This window comes from Mesoplodon densirostris, chromosome 5 (genome assembly GCF_025265405.1).
Source record: "Mesoplodon densirostris isolate mMesDen1 chromosome 5, mMesDen1 primary haplotype, whole genome shotgun sequence".
Lineage (NCBI taxonomy): Eukaryota > Metazoa > Chordata > Mammalia > Artiodactyla > Ziphiidae > Mesoplodon > Mesoplodon densirostris.
The window spans coordinates 23,138,085-23,154,203 of NC_082665.1; the positions used below are offsets into that span (position 1 = coordinate 23,138,085).

General features: G+C 32.3%; 1 protein-coding gene across 1 annotated transcript in view; it reads right to left on the bottom strand.

Annotated features, from left to right (window-relative positions):
• NCAM2 (neural cell adhesion molecule 2) overlaps positions 1–16,119 on the bottom strand; it is a 225,875-nt gene that overhangs the window by 96,834 nt on the left and 112,922 nt on the right. The window contains 2 exon segments of the mRNA XM_060098789.1: positions 9,646–9,742; positions 12,917–13,104. Of these exon segments, the coding sequence (XP_059954772.1) occupies positions 9,646–9,742; positions 12,917–13,104 (285 nt within the window).

The following is a 16,119-nucleotide window of genomic DNA, read 5'->3' on the forward strand; positions in this document are numbered from 1 at the left end:
GCAGAGGGAGGAACACTCCCAAACTCATTCTACGAGGCCACGATTACCTTGATACCAAAACCAGACAAGGATGTCACAAAGAAAGAAAACTACAGGCCAATATCACTGATGAACATAGATGCAAAAATCCTCAACAAAATACTAGCAAACAGAATCCAACAGCACATTAAAAGGATCATACACCATGATCAAGTGGGGTTTATTCCAGGAATGCAAGGATTCTTCAATATACGCAAATCAATCAGCGTGATACACCATATTAACAAATTGAAGGAGAAAAACCATATGATCATCTCAATAGATGCAGAGAAAGCTTTCGACAAAATTCAACACCCATTTATGATAAAAACCCTGCAGAAAGTAGTCATAGAGGGAACTTTCCTCAACATAATAAAGGCCAGATACGACAAACCCACAGCCAGCATCGTCCTCAATGGTGAAAAACTGAAACCATTTCCAGTAAGATCAGGAACAAGACAAGGTTGCCCACTCTCACCACTCTTATTCAACATAGTTTTGGAAGTTTTAGCCACAGTAATCAGAGAAGAAAAGGAAATAAAATGAATCCAAATCGGAAAAGAAGAAGTAAAGCTGTCACTGTTTGCAGATGACATGATACTATACATAGAGAATCCTAAAGATGCTACCAGAAAACTACTAGAGCTAATCAATGAATTTGGTAAAGTTGCAGGATACGAAATTAATGCACAGAAATCTCTGGCATTCCTATATACTAATGATGAAAAATCTGAAAATGAAATCAAGGAAACACTCCATTTACCATTGCAACAAAAAGAATAAAATATCTAGGAATAAACCTACCAAAGGAGACAAAAGACCTGTATGCAGAAAATTATAAGACACTGATGAAAGAAATTAAAGATGATACAAATAGATGGGGAGATGTACCATGTTCTTGGATTGGAAGAATCAACATTGTGAAAATGACTCTACTACCCAAAGCAATCTACAGATTCAATGCAATCCCTATCAAACTACCACTGGCATTTTTCACAGAACTAGAACAAAAAATTTCACAATTTGTATGTGAAACACAAAAGACCCCGAATAGCCAAAGCAATCTTGAGAACGAAAAATGGAGCTGGAGGAATCAGGCTCCCTGACTTCAGACTATACTACAAAGCTACAGTAATCAAGAGAGTATGGTACTGGCACAAAAACAGAAAGATAGATCAATGGAACAGGATAGAAACCCCAGAGATAAACAGACGGACATATGGTCACCTTATCTTTGATAAACGAGGCAGGAATGTACAGTGGAGAAAGGACAGTCTCTTCAATAAGTGGTGCTGGGAAAACTGGATAGGGACATGTAAAAGTATGAGATTAGACCACTCCCTAACACCATACACAAAAATAAGCTCAAAATGGATTAAAGACCTAAATGTAAGGCCAGACACTATCAAACTCTTAGAGGAAAACATAGGCAGAATACTCTATGACATAAATCACAGCAAGATCCTTTTGGACCCACCTCCTAGAGAAATGGAAATAAAGACAAAAATAAACACATGGGACCTAATGAAACTTAAAAGCTTTTGCACAGCAAAGAGAACCATAAACAAGACCAAAATACAACCCTCAGAATTGGAGAAAATATTTTCAAATGAAGCAACTGACAAAGGATTAATCTCCAAAATTTATAAGCAGCTCATGCAGCTCAATAACAAAAAAACAAACAACTCAATCCAAAAATGGGCAGAAGACCTAAATAGACATTTCTCCACAGAAGATATACAGACTGCCAACAATCACATGAAAGGATGCTCAACATCTTTACTCATTAGAGAAATGCAAATCAAAACTACAATGAGATATCATCTCACACCAGTCAGAATGGCCATCATCAAAAAATCTAGAAACAATAAATGCTGGAGAGGGTGTGGGAAAAAGGGAACACTCTTGCACTGCTGGTGGGAATGTGAATTGCTACAGCCACTATGGAGAACGGTATGGAGGTTCCTTAAAAAACTACAAATAGAACTACCATATGACCCAGCAATCCCACTACTGGGCATATACCCTGAGAAAACCATAATTCAAAAAGAGACATGTACCAAAATGTTCATAGCAGCCCTATTTACAATAGCCCGGAGATGGAAACAACCTAAGTGTCCATCATCGGATGAATGGGTAAAGAAGATGTGGCACATATATACAATGGAATATTACTCAGCCATAAAAAGAAATGAAATTGAGCTATTTGTAATGAGGTGGATGGACCTAGAGTCTGTCATACAGAGTGAAGTAAGTCAGAAAGAGAAAGACAAATACTGTATGCTGACACATATATATGGAATTTAAGAAAAAACATGTCATGAAGAACATAGTAGTAAGACAGGAATAAAGACACAGACCTACTAGAGAATGGACTTGAGGATATGGGGAGGGGGAAGTGTAAGCTGTGACAAAGTGAAAGAGCGGCATGGACATATATACACTACCAAACGTAAGGTAGATAGCTAGTGGGAAGCAGCCGCATAGCACAGGGAGATCAGCTCGTTGCTTTGTGACTGCCTGGAGGGGTGGGATAGGGAGGGTGGGAGGGAGATGCAAAAGGGAGGGGATATGGGAACATATGTATATGTATAACTGATTAAATTTGTTATTAAGCAAAAAATAAAAAAATTTTAAAAAGACAGTTGTTTCTTGATAAGTGGATCATGTTGTTTCCTGACTAAAAACTCCAAACTTCCCTTGCTGTATATATGATGTAACAGAATGTAAACGTGATTAATGTTTTTAAGGAGATCCATAATTTGTTTTCTTACTGACTTTCTATTCATATCATGACCACTGTCCCGACCACAGGATATGCCATCCAGTCCTCCATTAAATGCTCATGCCTTTTCCCATCTTGATTCTTTCCATCTTTCTACTACTTCTTCACTGGATCTGTTTCTACTCCTTCAGATTCAGTTCAAAATTTGACACCTGTTTGAAGTTTTCCCCAAGAATTACAATCATAATTTCATTTTGTGTTCCCAAGCATTTGATTCACACTTCTATTGCAACTCATATCTTTTATACTATAGCTTACTTGTGAAAATCAGTTGTTAAGTATTATTCATCTTTGTATTCCCAAGATGTAAACCAGTGCTCAGCACCTACCAGAATCACACTTTATGTATGCTGAGTGAGTAGATTAACAAGTGATTCAGAATTGATACAACCATGGATCCCTAAAAATAATATCTAGTTATAATAGTTTAATTTTTTCAGAGGAGTATGGGAATGAGGAAATTACAAGGATGTCATAAGTAGATTTTGAAGACAAATAAAAGCTTGCTTTACAATATAGGAAAAAAAAGAGAAAGATGTAGATTTTTCCAGGCTAGACCATAAAACTGATCATGTAGGAGAAATCTAGTTTTATATTCAGTTAAAAAAAAGTGTGTTTTCAAGTGAACTACTTTTACCCTGCTTTCAAGTTTTACAGAACAAGGGTCTGGATAAAATGCTGTCCAGGTGCAAGGGCAAGTAGATTGACTATAATTCCATATCTACAGAATTCTGTTCAATTGATCCAGTTTAACCTGTAAGATGGTCTCTATTCACAAAAATGACTTGTATAGGCTTACCAACGACCTAGGTGAAAATACAGATGACTCCTTCATGAGATTTGTGAATTAAATCAATCTGAGAAAGAGAGCAAAAATATTGGATTTGACAGGGTCTCAGTAGGTTAAAATGATGAGCTCAAATGGGCACAATGAAATTTAATAGGGGTAAGTAGAGTCCTGAACTGAGGTTAAAAAAAGATATCAATTGTGAAACATAGCACAGGGGACCTCATTTAACAGCAGTTTGTGTGAAAAAAATGGAGGAAAAAACACTGGAAGGAAAAATGTGGCAAAATCAAATGAAATTTTGTATTACTTAATAAAATACAGTGTTCAGAGTAAACAACGTCATTATCCCATTATCAGATTTTACTGTGCATTCATCTGTGATGTCCAGATCTGGGTATTATATCTAAAGATACCTCAACAATATGGATTATTGTTTATAGTTTATTTCTTATACCCATAAGAAAATTGACAAATATAAACTGTAATTTGGCTATAATAGTAAGTCACTAACACTTGTCAAGCACACACCGTGTGCTAGTGCTTTGGCTGCATTTCCTCACTTAGTCCTCACAATGGTCTTCTCAGGTAGATTTTGGAGAGGTTGCTGTGGCATGCTGAAACCCCCTTCAGATCCAAGGCTCCCTTTCCCCAGTGCTGGAAGTGTTAACTGCTGACAGCTTACAGCAGAGTCCCTCCCCTGAAACTGCCCAGGAGAAGGTAACTTGATCAGAAAAGGGTGTCATTTAATGAAGCAAAGGTGATATCTCCATATTAAAGTTTAATATGAAAAGTTTACAGTTAAAAATTAAGTATAGCAACGATGAAATGAATTAAGAAAGTTAAGAAAATTATGCATAAAATCATTTGATGACGTTGAAAAGATAAAGTCTTTCAGGAAAAGCCCTTTAAAATACACATGTACATATACAGAATGGCTTGTCAGATTATGATCTGTTGGAAGTAGAAAACTATAAAGAAGAAATGATCATTGTTAACTATATGGTTGCAACTTCATTTATCCTTATGTGTTCTACATTTTTAATTTGTTCCAAGATAGGCATTTAAAAAAAAATAAAAAAGTATGCTTCCTAGCTAGAAAGTCACCAGGAGGTACAATTTTTTAAATTTCATGATGAAATCCTTAAAAAAAATCTCTTTCTGTCTCAGTTTCTATCTAATTTTATTTTTATTTAGCATGTTGATAAAACATTAATCTAACAAAATTAGTTATCAATCATGTAAAAAATGTTGTGTTTCCCATAAAATTATAGAAAAAAAAGTATTTATTTCAGTTTTTTGAAGATGAGAACTATACCAAAGAGGACTGGACCAATCTTTGCCCATGAATATGAAGCCAGAATTTAATAGAAGGGTTTTTGTGATTTAATCAAAGCACAGTGAAATATCTCTTATTAAAAAAATATTCTAGAAATGAACAATCATAGGTTCCTTGGTATTACTTTTGTGAAAATGTAAAAACAAAGATGGGGTGAAAGAATAGGACTTGACCCACAAAGGTAATACGTAGGAAATGGTACCATAAAAAGGAATGCTGCCCGCTGGAGCACTTTGATCTAGCCAATATTTTAGTCTACTCATTATTTAAATTATTATAATGATAGATAAAACAACAAATGTGTTTTCACATATTTTTTTCCTAATTTGTGAATTCAACTTTCTTCTATAAAATAGGTATAAATATCACATGTAATTCATTGAACTAGTATGACAATTATGAAGATGAGTACTCATGATTCAATTTAGCTAATCATTTCTATCTCTTCTTACTATAACTTTATATAGCTGTTCTTTCCCAACAGAGATAATGGCAAAATAAATGGGAGGCATGGAGGTGAAATATCCAGCTGATGAGTATGAGTGGCATCCATATCCTATTTCTATACCCTGTTATATTTTCCCCATTACTGAAGACTGTATCTCCATTGTTAAGAACAATGTTATCATCATACTTATTAACAGATTGAAAAGAAACGTCTAAAAAATTGCTATATTTTAGAGTGAAATTTATACCTGCATATTTTAAAACAATAGTAGTGTGTGAATAAATGGTTATTTAATATAAAAAATGTTCTTCTTAATATTTTGAAGCAACTTACAGGATCATATATCAAAGTATGTATGCACACATGCAAAAAATATGGCTATTTATTAAGATACTCAACTGTGTTCACAAGTTATGTTGCTTTTCTAAAGCGGCTCTATCTTATGTATATTTTTTATTGGCCTTAGTTTCTTCCCTTTTTATTCTTTTTCCTTTTAAAATAAGTGTATATTTATAGAAAATTTGCAAGAATAGTGTATGGAGCTTTTCTTTTTAATATGAACTATTTAAAGTAAGTTGACATGATGCTAGCTTTAGCATTTACTTTCTGCAACACAACATCCTCCTACATAGGGTGTATGAAATAATTAAATTGCCATCTAATCCAAAGACCACAACCAAATTCTACCCTTATTCCAATAATGTCCTTTATAACAAAAGGATGTATGCATGGAATTTATTTGTTATGTGTCTTTTCCTTAATCATTCCTTGCTTTTCATGGCTTTGACACTTTGAAGTCTAGTTATTTTGTAGATGGTATCTCAATTTAGATTTGTCTTATATTTCCTCACACTAGATTCTGATTATGCATTTTTGGCAAGAATATGGCAGCTGTTATTCTGTATTCTTCCCATTGCCTCTTTTTGATAGTATGAAAGTTAAATTTTCTCATTGCTAATGATATTAACTTTGATTACTTAATCGAAATGGGATCTGCTAGTTTTATCAACTGTAAAGTTACTATTTTTCCCTTTGTAATTAACTACCAATTTGGGAGTAGGTACTTTAAGACTATATTGATTTTTTCTCATCTAACTCTCTTAACCTCTTTACCAACCATTGATGTTCCTTAGTTGAATTAATGTATATTCTGATGTTTGTTAAAGTTCGATAATGGATGTTTTTAACATACAGCCATCCTTTTAAAAAATATTTTTTCTTTCTTTATGGCTCAACACATTATTCCAGGCTTATCTTGTACTTCTCTGTCCCACTCCCAGAATCAGCCAATTTTACAAACAGCCCTGGTTACTCCTAGTGAAGAAGGATACTTAGAAACCAAGATCTGTCTGCCAAGTGTGCTCTTTTGTTATTGGGATGTTGTAGCTCCCAAATCATCTGTGTGTAGAATTTGCTCAGAAATTGTTTTCTAAATCACATTCCTGGCAAAGGAAGCTTCTTGTAGAAGTGGCTGAACACACACACACACACACACACACAACCTTCACTTCTTTTCTCTATCCATCTATGTACATAAGACCAGAGTACCCCCGATAACCAATCATCAGCCCAGGATCATTCTAATTTTTGCCTTTTCCCTATCTTTTCTCCAAAGATGAAATAGCTATATTAGCTATATTAGCCATGCTAACCCTACCAACTTTGCAGAAATGAATCATCCATCACTGCCCCCACTCCTTAATTTAAAACCCTCCTTACTCTGATCAGGTTCTAATACTCCTCTCTGGGTTGTTGTTTCTGTTTTAAAACAGGCACATCCTTTTCACACAGCCTGGGCTCCAACTGAACCACTGAAGACCCCTTAACTCCATTGCACTCCCTTCAGGGTCTAGCGCCCTATGCCAGGCTGCTGTGCCCTACCCCATCCACATACAAATGCCTACGTTGCTCAGAGGTAGGACTTAATTATTCAGGAGGGAAAAGAAGAAGGAAAGAAGGAAGAAAGTAAGCAAGAAAAAATATTTTTGATGCAAAATAATTTAAAATGTAGCTTTTCCTTTTTTCACTGAATATGTGGTACAAAATTTCATGCTAAATTTTGCCTGTTTTAATTTATTGCTCTTTGGGAACAAACTAATATGTTACAGTGTAAAATAACATAAGTCAAATGAGCTTGATCTTTTACTAGGTCAAATAGACTAATGATATACATATTGAATGGTGGTATTAACATATATTTTGAAATATTTAAATTTCTATATAATGTTTCTCATAATATTTCATTTAAAATCACATTATACTTTTAGTCTTTGAATTCTGTAGGAAAGATTTAATTTTATAAGCATTAAATAAAGGAGTCTCCTCAAAGGAATCATATTCATAAATATTGATATTTAAAGGTATGTTTTGCACCTAAGATACAGTGCCTAATTCATTTTTATATCTTCATAACAATTTCAGTTGAATATATATTTTCTGAAAGTTTTAGCCTGTATTAGTCACAAAATCTTAGAATATTAGGATAATTGCAGTATTTGAGAAATATTTCCAATAACATAATAACTCTTACCTTGAATGAACATTTTCTGTTTTTTATTATAGTGGGAAAGAGGGAAACTCACTAATTTCATATCTTCATTAGAAGGATATGTATAAAATATATTTTTAGTGAAAATACTACTGTAAGTAATGTGGGATATGAAGGTACACAGACATTAGTATTTCCTTGAATTTAATAAGATTGTTTAAATATCAACAGTATAATATTATATTTTACATATTTTCTTAGAATTATGAACTCTCAAAAACTGAAGAAAAAATATTTGGTCATTTATCAAGTTTTATCTTATAGAAAACTGGGTCATATATATTGTCTTGTAAAAAAAAGGCAATATATAACAGTACATCAGTATTAATATAATTATATATAAATATATATATAGTAATATAATAGTCATATGTCTAGTTATTATTTATAAAAAGTTCATACTAATTACAAGAACATTGCCTAATTTACTAAGGCTTGGAATTAATATGAGTAGTGAATTATTCTCACCATTACAGTTGATACTTAAATTTATTGTCAATGAATTTGATGTGATTTAACATGTTTCATTTTCCTAGAATTTAATTTGCTTGTATTATGGTTTATTCAGATGCCTAAATGTGTAGCATCTACTTCCAATGACTTTCACTGAGATTAGTTTTCTAATAACTTCCTGGCAGACAGTGCACAGTGGTTTATTTCCTTCCGTATTTCATCCCTCCAGCCTCCTTTCCCTTCTATCTTTACAACTCATCTTAACTTTTTCCTTCTTGTTTGCTTCCCTAAAACCCTTTCACACAATCCTTTTCTCCCTTTTCCCTCAGTGTAGTAAAATAAAACTTGGAGTATAGCAAGTTTTCCAGTTACATAATAATTTATTATTAGCTTTGTAAACTTTTAAATTTCCCTTTTGATCTTTACAACTAATGATTTATTTTGAGATATATTTACAAATCAAAAGAAATAAATATCATTCATAACAATATAAAAGAATAGTTATATATTTGGACTCTGAAAAAGTTTTAAAATATTTTCATGGAAGGTATTAATTCTATCAAAGCATAAGATTACAGTAATTTTCTGATATTTCTTGACCTGGACTTAGAAGACAATAGATCACATTTTTGCATCATCTGAACTTTGCAAAGCATAAAAATGGATATTTCCAGATTCCTAATCTGTCTTGTAAAACATAATGGCAAATTCTGTAACTATATGTGCTTGTATATATTCACCTACATATAAATAAAAGCATATCAGGGTTTCTAGTTAAAGTAAATTTTAATCTACATGTTATTATTTTTATATCTTTAAGCTTTAAGGGAAGAACTGGAATGTTTTTATATATACAAAATAAACATTTCAGCAAGTTACATAACTGAATTTTCTATTTAGCTTAAAAATAAGGTTACTATTTGTTCTTTCAAATTTAGAATTTTAAAATAGATTAATTTCATTTTCTCTAAAGATATCTCTTATTTTTTGACAAGATTCTTACTTTACATTAAATGTAATTTGATGTCTTAAGACATACGTTTCCTACTTCTTTCATGGATGTGTCATATATAAAGTTGGGGGAATTAGAATCAGGGTTAAAATTAATCTTGAAGTCCTCACTATATATCAGATACAACTGTTCTAAATTGTTAAGCACCAGTTCTTTGTTTCTAATAATAACCTGTATCAGGATTATCAAAATGTAAACGTTATTCGCTTCCAGAAATATTTTATGAATTCTCAGAAATTACTGTGCTATACTTACCAGCCAAAGCAAGAATATATTCTTGAAACCTTGTTCCTATACGGTTAGTGGCTGTGCAATTATATCGTCCAAAGTCATTGTCAGATGTAGGTGCAATCTAAAATAATTATAATAATAAAAATTCACAATTTTAAAACAATATCACAACAATTTTAAAATAGCCTCTAGCATGCCTTACCATCTTTACGCATATTCAATTATCCACAACTCCCTGCCATAACTCTTTCTTCTGTCCTTTTAAGATGTAATCCATGGATCTGTACCACCCATAGGCCCAGGTAAATTAAGGTTATTCTACCCATTTACTAAGTAAATGCCAGTATTTTGTTACATATATTGAATAGAAAAATCATTAGATATTTACATATGAAAGTTCAGAAAGTAGTACACAGTTTGAAAAATATGTATTCTGTAATTGCTGCAGACCTGACTTTGAAAATTAGAAAGTGTTGTTAACTCTTTGTTTTCTAGGTTGTAGCCTAAGATCAGGCAGATTTAAAATTAAGAAAGGCTCAAAATATGTCAGCTTTCTCTTCCTCTTATGACTTTATTGAATATAAAATACTAACAAAATATGAGGACCCATTTAAAAGAAAAATCTTTCCAGGAGGGCATTTTGCAAGGAAATATTGCCCTTGTGTAGCAATTCCTGTAGATAGGCACATTATCTTGATATCTAATAAGAGTATCTTGCCTCCATTTCTGTTCAATTTCTATCATTCTCTTTCAGTTTAGGTGGAAAATAGCTGACCTCAGTCCTTACACATTTGAAATCCATAATTAAGTTAACATTCTGGGATTCTATTGCTGAATGGTGGGACCAACCCTGTAATTATAATGTACCGAAATTCTGAAGTATCAATTCAGAAAAGAGATTTGATGATAGTAAAGATATAATTTTCAATCCCAGTTACTATTATTAAGAGAGAATATGCTTACAACAAGAGTTGCTGTTAATTTCAAGTCTGTCCCCAAAGGGGGAAATGGTTTTGTGATAATGGGAGGCTATTAACTAAAAGTGCAATTTTGAGGTCCATTGAAGATGATAATTCTGAAAGAGTACAAAAAAGCTGTGTCATTCATCTTCTAGTCAGCTGTCCATCTAGGAATAGATCATATATTTAAGGACTAGAGGCTTTAACATCTCTTATATAAGTACTTCTAAGTGACCAAAATATTCATTTTTCATACATTCAGGTTTTAATAAATTAGGTTAATTCAACTCTAAAATAATTTTACTACTGAGAAAGGAATTTGACCAAAAAATATCTTTATTCTACAGGCATATGAGACAGTCATTTGTATACCCCATAGGGAAGAATGTGTACTGAATCAATGCAACACAAAGACAGGATGGCCGTGACAAAGAATCCTGATTATTGCACAGGTCCTCAAGATTAATGAAGTAACTTAAATATACCTATTTTAACTGAAATAAGACTTTAAAAAGCTTAATTCAGTTGTTTTTCTGTTCCTGGGAGTTTGCCTATCAAAAGATAAAAGCTTTATAATTCTACCTGAAATAATTTCTTTATCATGTTTTATGATTAACAAATACAGAAAATACCCCTATTAGAACAGACTATTAAAAACACACAGATCTAGACAACTGGGCCAAATAATGTGCCCTGCAGTATATTTGGTGTATTTTAGGAAGGAAGTAAAGTCCAATAGTTGTTGTACACCCACTCCCAGCACAGTGAAATAATAGATAATTTTATCAAAATAATATACAACAAAGATACACAATATATATTTATTTTAAACATTTAAATGTTTAAAATATGTAAATTATTTTTGATATTTATCTAATAAGTGCTAGAAACCTTTACTTATGATACCACTTCTTCATATATTAATATGCAGTCAAAATAATTCAAGTTTACTTCAGATGTTGGGCTTTGATAGAATATAACAGAATAACAAATGTAGTTTTGAACACCAAAATATAAACTAGAGCACAATGCTAATAAAGGAGTTTGCAAGTCTTTTTCCTAAACCTTCAAAAACTTGATTTCCTCTTTCTGTATATTCCATGGTGAGAAAATCATTTATTTAACAGTTAGCATTTTTAGCATTTTTCAGGGCAAGGAACAATACAGATGATCCAGAGCAGAATATTATTCCAATCAAACTATTAGAAACCTCCTGCATCAAATTTTGTTCATATATTGAAAAGTTGTCCTCTTACCTCAGGGAAGTGCCTAGGCAAAACAAATGAACAAATTTTGATGTCCTTTAGAAATGCGTTTATTGGCAATAACCCAAAGGATTTATAGAATGTTTTGTTACTTTCAAAAAATCATAAATTAAAAAATGAATATATGTATTTAATCAAAGAACCTCAGTTTTCTGCTATGGTTAAATACCTAAAATTTCAATTGAATCTGGCCAAAGTCTTTGTAAAATTGAGCCCCCTGTCAATTTGCCAATAGTTCCTCTAATACAGATACCAAAAAACAAACAAACTAAAAAAAAAGAACAATTTAAATTGAAATAGATTTAGACAAAGTGGCTTAATTACCAGTCAGCTATCCAAACATTTGGGGGAAGTGATAGCTAAATCATTCTATCAACTAAATGTTTCACTAAGTCCATTTATTGGGTAGAAGTGTTAATATGGCATCAATGCAAATACCTTTAAGTTAATGTGGTATGGATCTCAAATGTTATTCTAAAACATGCATCTTTAAAATTTATGTATACTGAATTAGTAGAGAAAATGTAGCATATTTTTAGCTAAAAAGGTTGTTTGAGGAAGATTCCTAATTGTTATGAAAGCATCATAAATTGGGAGGCTTGATGATCATTTTCATAGACATATAAACTTTGGAAATTGATACACACACACATAATCTGCAATTATTAAACTAAAGGTACTGTATTCAAACAGAATTTAAAGGCCAGGCACTTAGCAGTATAAAAACAATTATCTACTATATATATATATATATATATATATATATATATATATATTTTTTTTTTTTTTTTTTTGCATTACGTGGGCCTCTCACTCTTGTGGCCTCTCCCGTTGCGGACACGCAGGCTCAGTGGCCATGGCTCACGGGCCTAGCCGCTCCGCGGCATGTGGAATATTCCCGGACCGGGGCACGAACCCGTGCCCCCTGTATCGGCAGGCGGACTTTCAACCACTGCGCCACCAGGGAATCCTTACATTATATATTAAGATACTAAGATATGTAAACATGTCCTAAAATAGTGGATAACTGCTAAAATAATACAATTTGTTGATATGTACATGAAGACTTACCTCTAATATTATTTTTCTCCCTGCACTATATGTCTTTAAATTAGTGGTGTTTTTAGCTGGCAACACTAATTTCTCTCTTCTCCAATGGACTGATGCTGGTGGATTAGATTTCACATCACAGCTTATATTGATTGGATTTCCTTCCCAAGAGTAATAAATTGTTTGGTTTGATATGAACTTGGGAGCATCTGTAAAGCAATATAATATAACATTACAGAACTTTTATTTAAGAGAGTCATTTAATTAGTATAAACAATAGTAATCATTACTGACTACAAGAAGAAGCCACAGCAATTCTAATTTCAAATATTTAATATGTGATATCAGAAATAATTAAAATATATCATTTGACTGTTTCATCAAATCATTTTAATATTAATATAAAAATATTCAGTCAGCCAATTATTAAAATATGAAATATTAATCCTCAGAGTTCTTTGCTTTTAATAATCTGACAAAGATTTCCATGAAGTAAATTAATGGCTCTCTACATATGTGAAATATATTTCTGAAACAACCCATATTATAAAGTGAGAGTTTAGGATAAAACAAAATCTGTGGTCTTGTGTCATTTTTTTAACTCTGTCCTAGTCATATAATTTCTTCTATAAAATATTTTAAGGCAGATATAAAATCTAAATTGAAATGTCAATATCACAACTAAACAACAAATTTTTCCTGAAATGTCATTTCCCGTTTTTAATAACCAGGTATGTTTAATTAAATCAACAAGAGTTAATTTGAACATTAATCAGTTTCTATAATGCTGTGTCAATTGTCAGGCCCCTACACCAGACCTTTGTAATGAATGGTAAGAAGAAATAGAAAATACATGATAAATGCACTATATCATTTTATTGAAGAAACCTAATTTGAAGACACAGACACGGTTTTTCGTCCTGTTCCATTCAAGAACTATGACATAGCCCAAATGCCAAGCAACAATAACTTCTTTGAGGCTCAATATCTTGACTGTATAATTGAGAGGATTCATTTTACAAATTTCTACATGAAAAAACATACTCTTAAATTAACTGGTAACTAAAATGTTGCTGGTAGTTATACTGATTATTGTTGCTACTGATATTACCTATTTAGAAATTAATATCCCTCATAAGTTATCAATTTCAAACTGCTTAAATTAAACCTTTTGTTTTACTACCCAGATTACTTAAAGATGATCTTCTACCACTTTTGTTATATCAACAGATTATATATCAGATATGTAATATAAGAATTATAATCTCCAGTACAAATGCACAAATAATTATTTAAATATTATTGTCCTATACATGTTTTACTGTATGTTTTCAATGTCAATCTCACATAGAAGTATGAAATGTTTATTGAATGCTTTCTATATGACAGTAAGCTTATACATTTTATTTCATTTAATCTTTTTCATAACTTTGTGAGGAAGGTGTTACTTTGTCATAAGCATGAGGGATCCAGAGTAAGAGCTATCAAGCTTATTCTAGTACCAAGTTGTAGGCGTGGCATGTGAATCTGAGGCAATTTTAACTAGGGTCCATTGAATTTCTATTCAACTCAGGAATATTATAATATTCACTACTAGCAATGTGTTGGTGATGCAGACTTTATCATACATTATTGAGGAGAACATATTTGGGACAATTCCTCAGGAACACAAAAGCCTTAAAAAAAACTTTGTAATCTTGATTCTGCAAACTAGTCTTAGATATCTCTCCAGAGAAATAAGTAGAAATATTATCAAATGTTAGTATAAAGGACTTTTAGCACATTGTTATTTTAATAACAAAATCTCAAAACAACTTAATGTCCCACAAAAGAGGATCAGATAAATAGTGACACATATTGGCACTTAAATGTGCAAATATTACACAGATGTATCTGCTTATGGTTTTCCCTTAGCTGCAATGTGTCTGTCCTTCCTTTTACCTGGCTGCCTTCAAAACTTGCCTTCAAAACTAAGCTCCACGCTAACTTAACACAGCCTTTCCACAATCTTCAATTGTGGGTTAGTTCCCTTACTTTGTGTTCCCACATATCCTATGCTCTCCCTCAGCATGGTCATAGAAACTGGAATGACCTATTGATATATGATTGTTTCTCCACCAAATGACCTGAATATTATGGGTTTAACAGATAAAGAAGATATGGTATATTGGGGTGGGGACCCTGCCAGCTTCAATGCCACCCTTGCCTCGAGTCGTTTAACCCAGCTGTTAGCATTTTAAAGAGGTCCCCTCAGGAGTTCTGGCCGCTCACTAACGGCCTGACCCCAGCTGGGACCTCCTGGTAAGACTACAACTATTGGTGTTTGTACAACCAAAGACTCTATTTTGTGCTTTAAGGAGAATAAAATTGACTATGTTAAAAAAAAAAAGAAGATTGGTGTATATATATATATATATATATATATATATAACTGAGCTATAAAAAAATGAAATCTTGCCATTTGTACAACATGTATGAACCTAGAGGGTATTATTCTAAGTGAAGTAAGTCAGACAGAAAAAGACAAGTACCATATGACTTCATTTACATGTGAAATCTGAGAAACAAAATAAATAAACAAACATAACAAAACAGAAACAGACGCATAGATACAGAGAAAACATTTTCAGTTTCCATGGGGAAGGAGATTAAGAGGAATAAACTTCAAGTTATAAAATGAATAAGTCTCAAGAATGTAATGTGTGTATGGATGGCCTGAGGAATATAGACAGTAGTAATAATCCAGTAGTAATTTTTATGGTGATAATTAGACTTATCCTGGTGATCACCTCTCGATGTTTAAAAATATCAAATCACTATGCTGTACAGCTGAAACTAATGAAATATTGTAAGTCAAGTATACTTTAATAAAATAAGATTTGTCTTGGTCACAATTATATACCTGATGGCTTAAACGATGTAAGACGCTTACTTGGTTCTCTAAAACTGTACATCAAATTTACTGGATATTAAACTGTCAGTTAATTTTTAATTCAGTGGTTCAGTTAAATTGCACAGAAGGTATTTTCAAGGAGAAAAGGAAAGAAAATACTTTTTCAAGACCTGGGAAGATTAAGTGAAATAACTAAGAATGTATAACTAATTAGGATGCAACTGTAAGAGAAACCAAACTTCCCGATATTCAAAGTCAAAAGTTAAGCTATATCTATATCCATTTCTAGTTCTAGCTCTATCTATAAGATATTTTATTATTGCTTAATCTA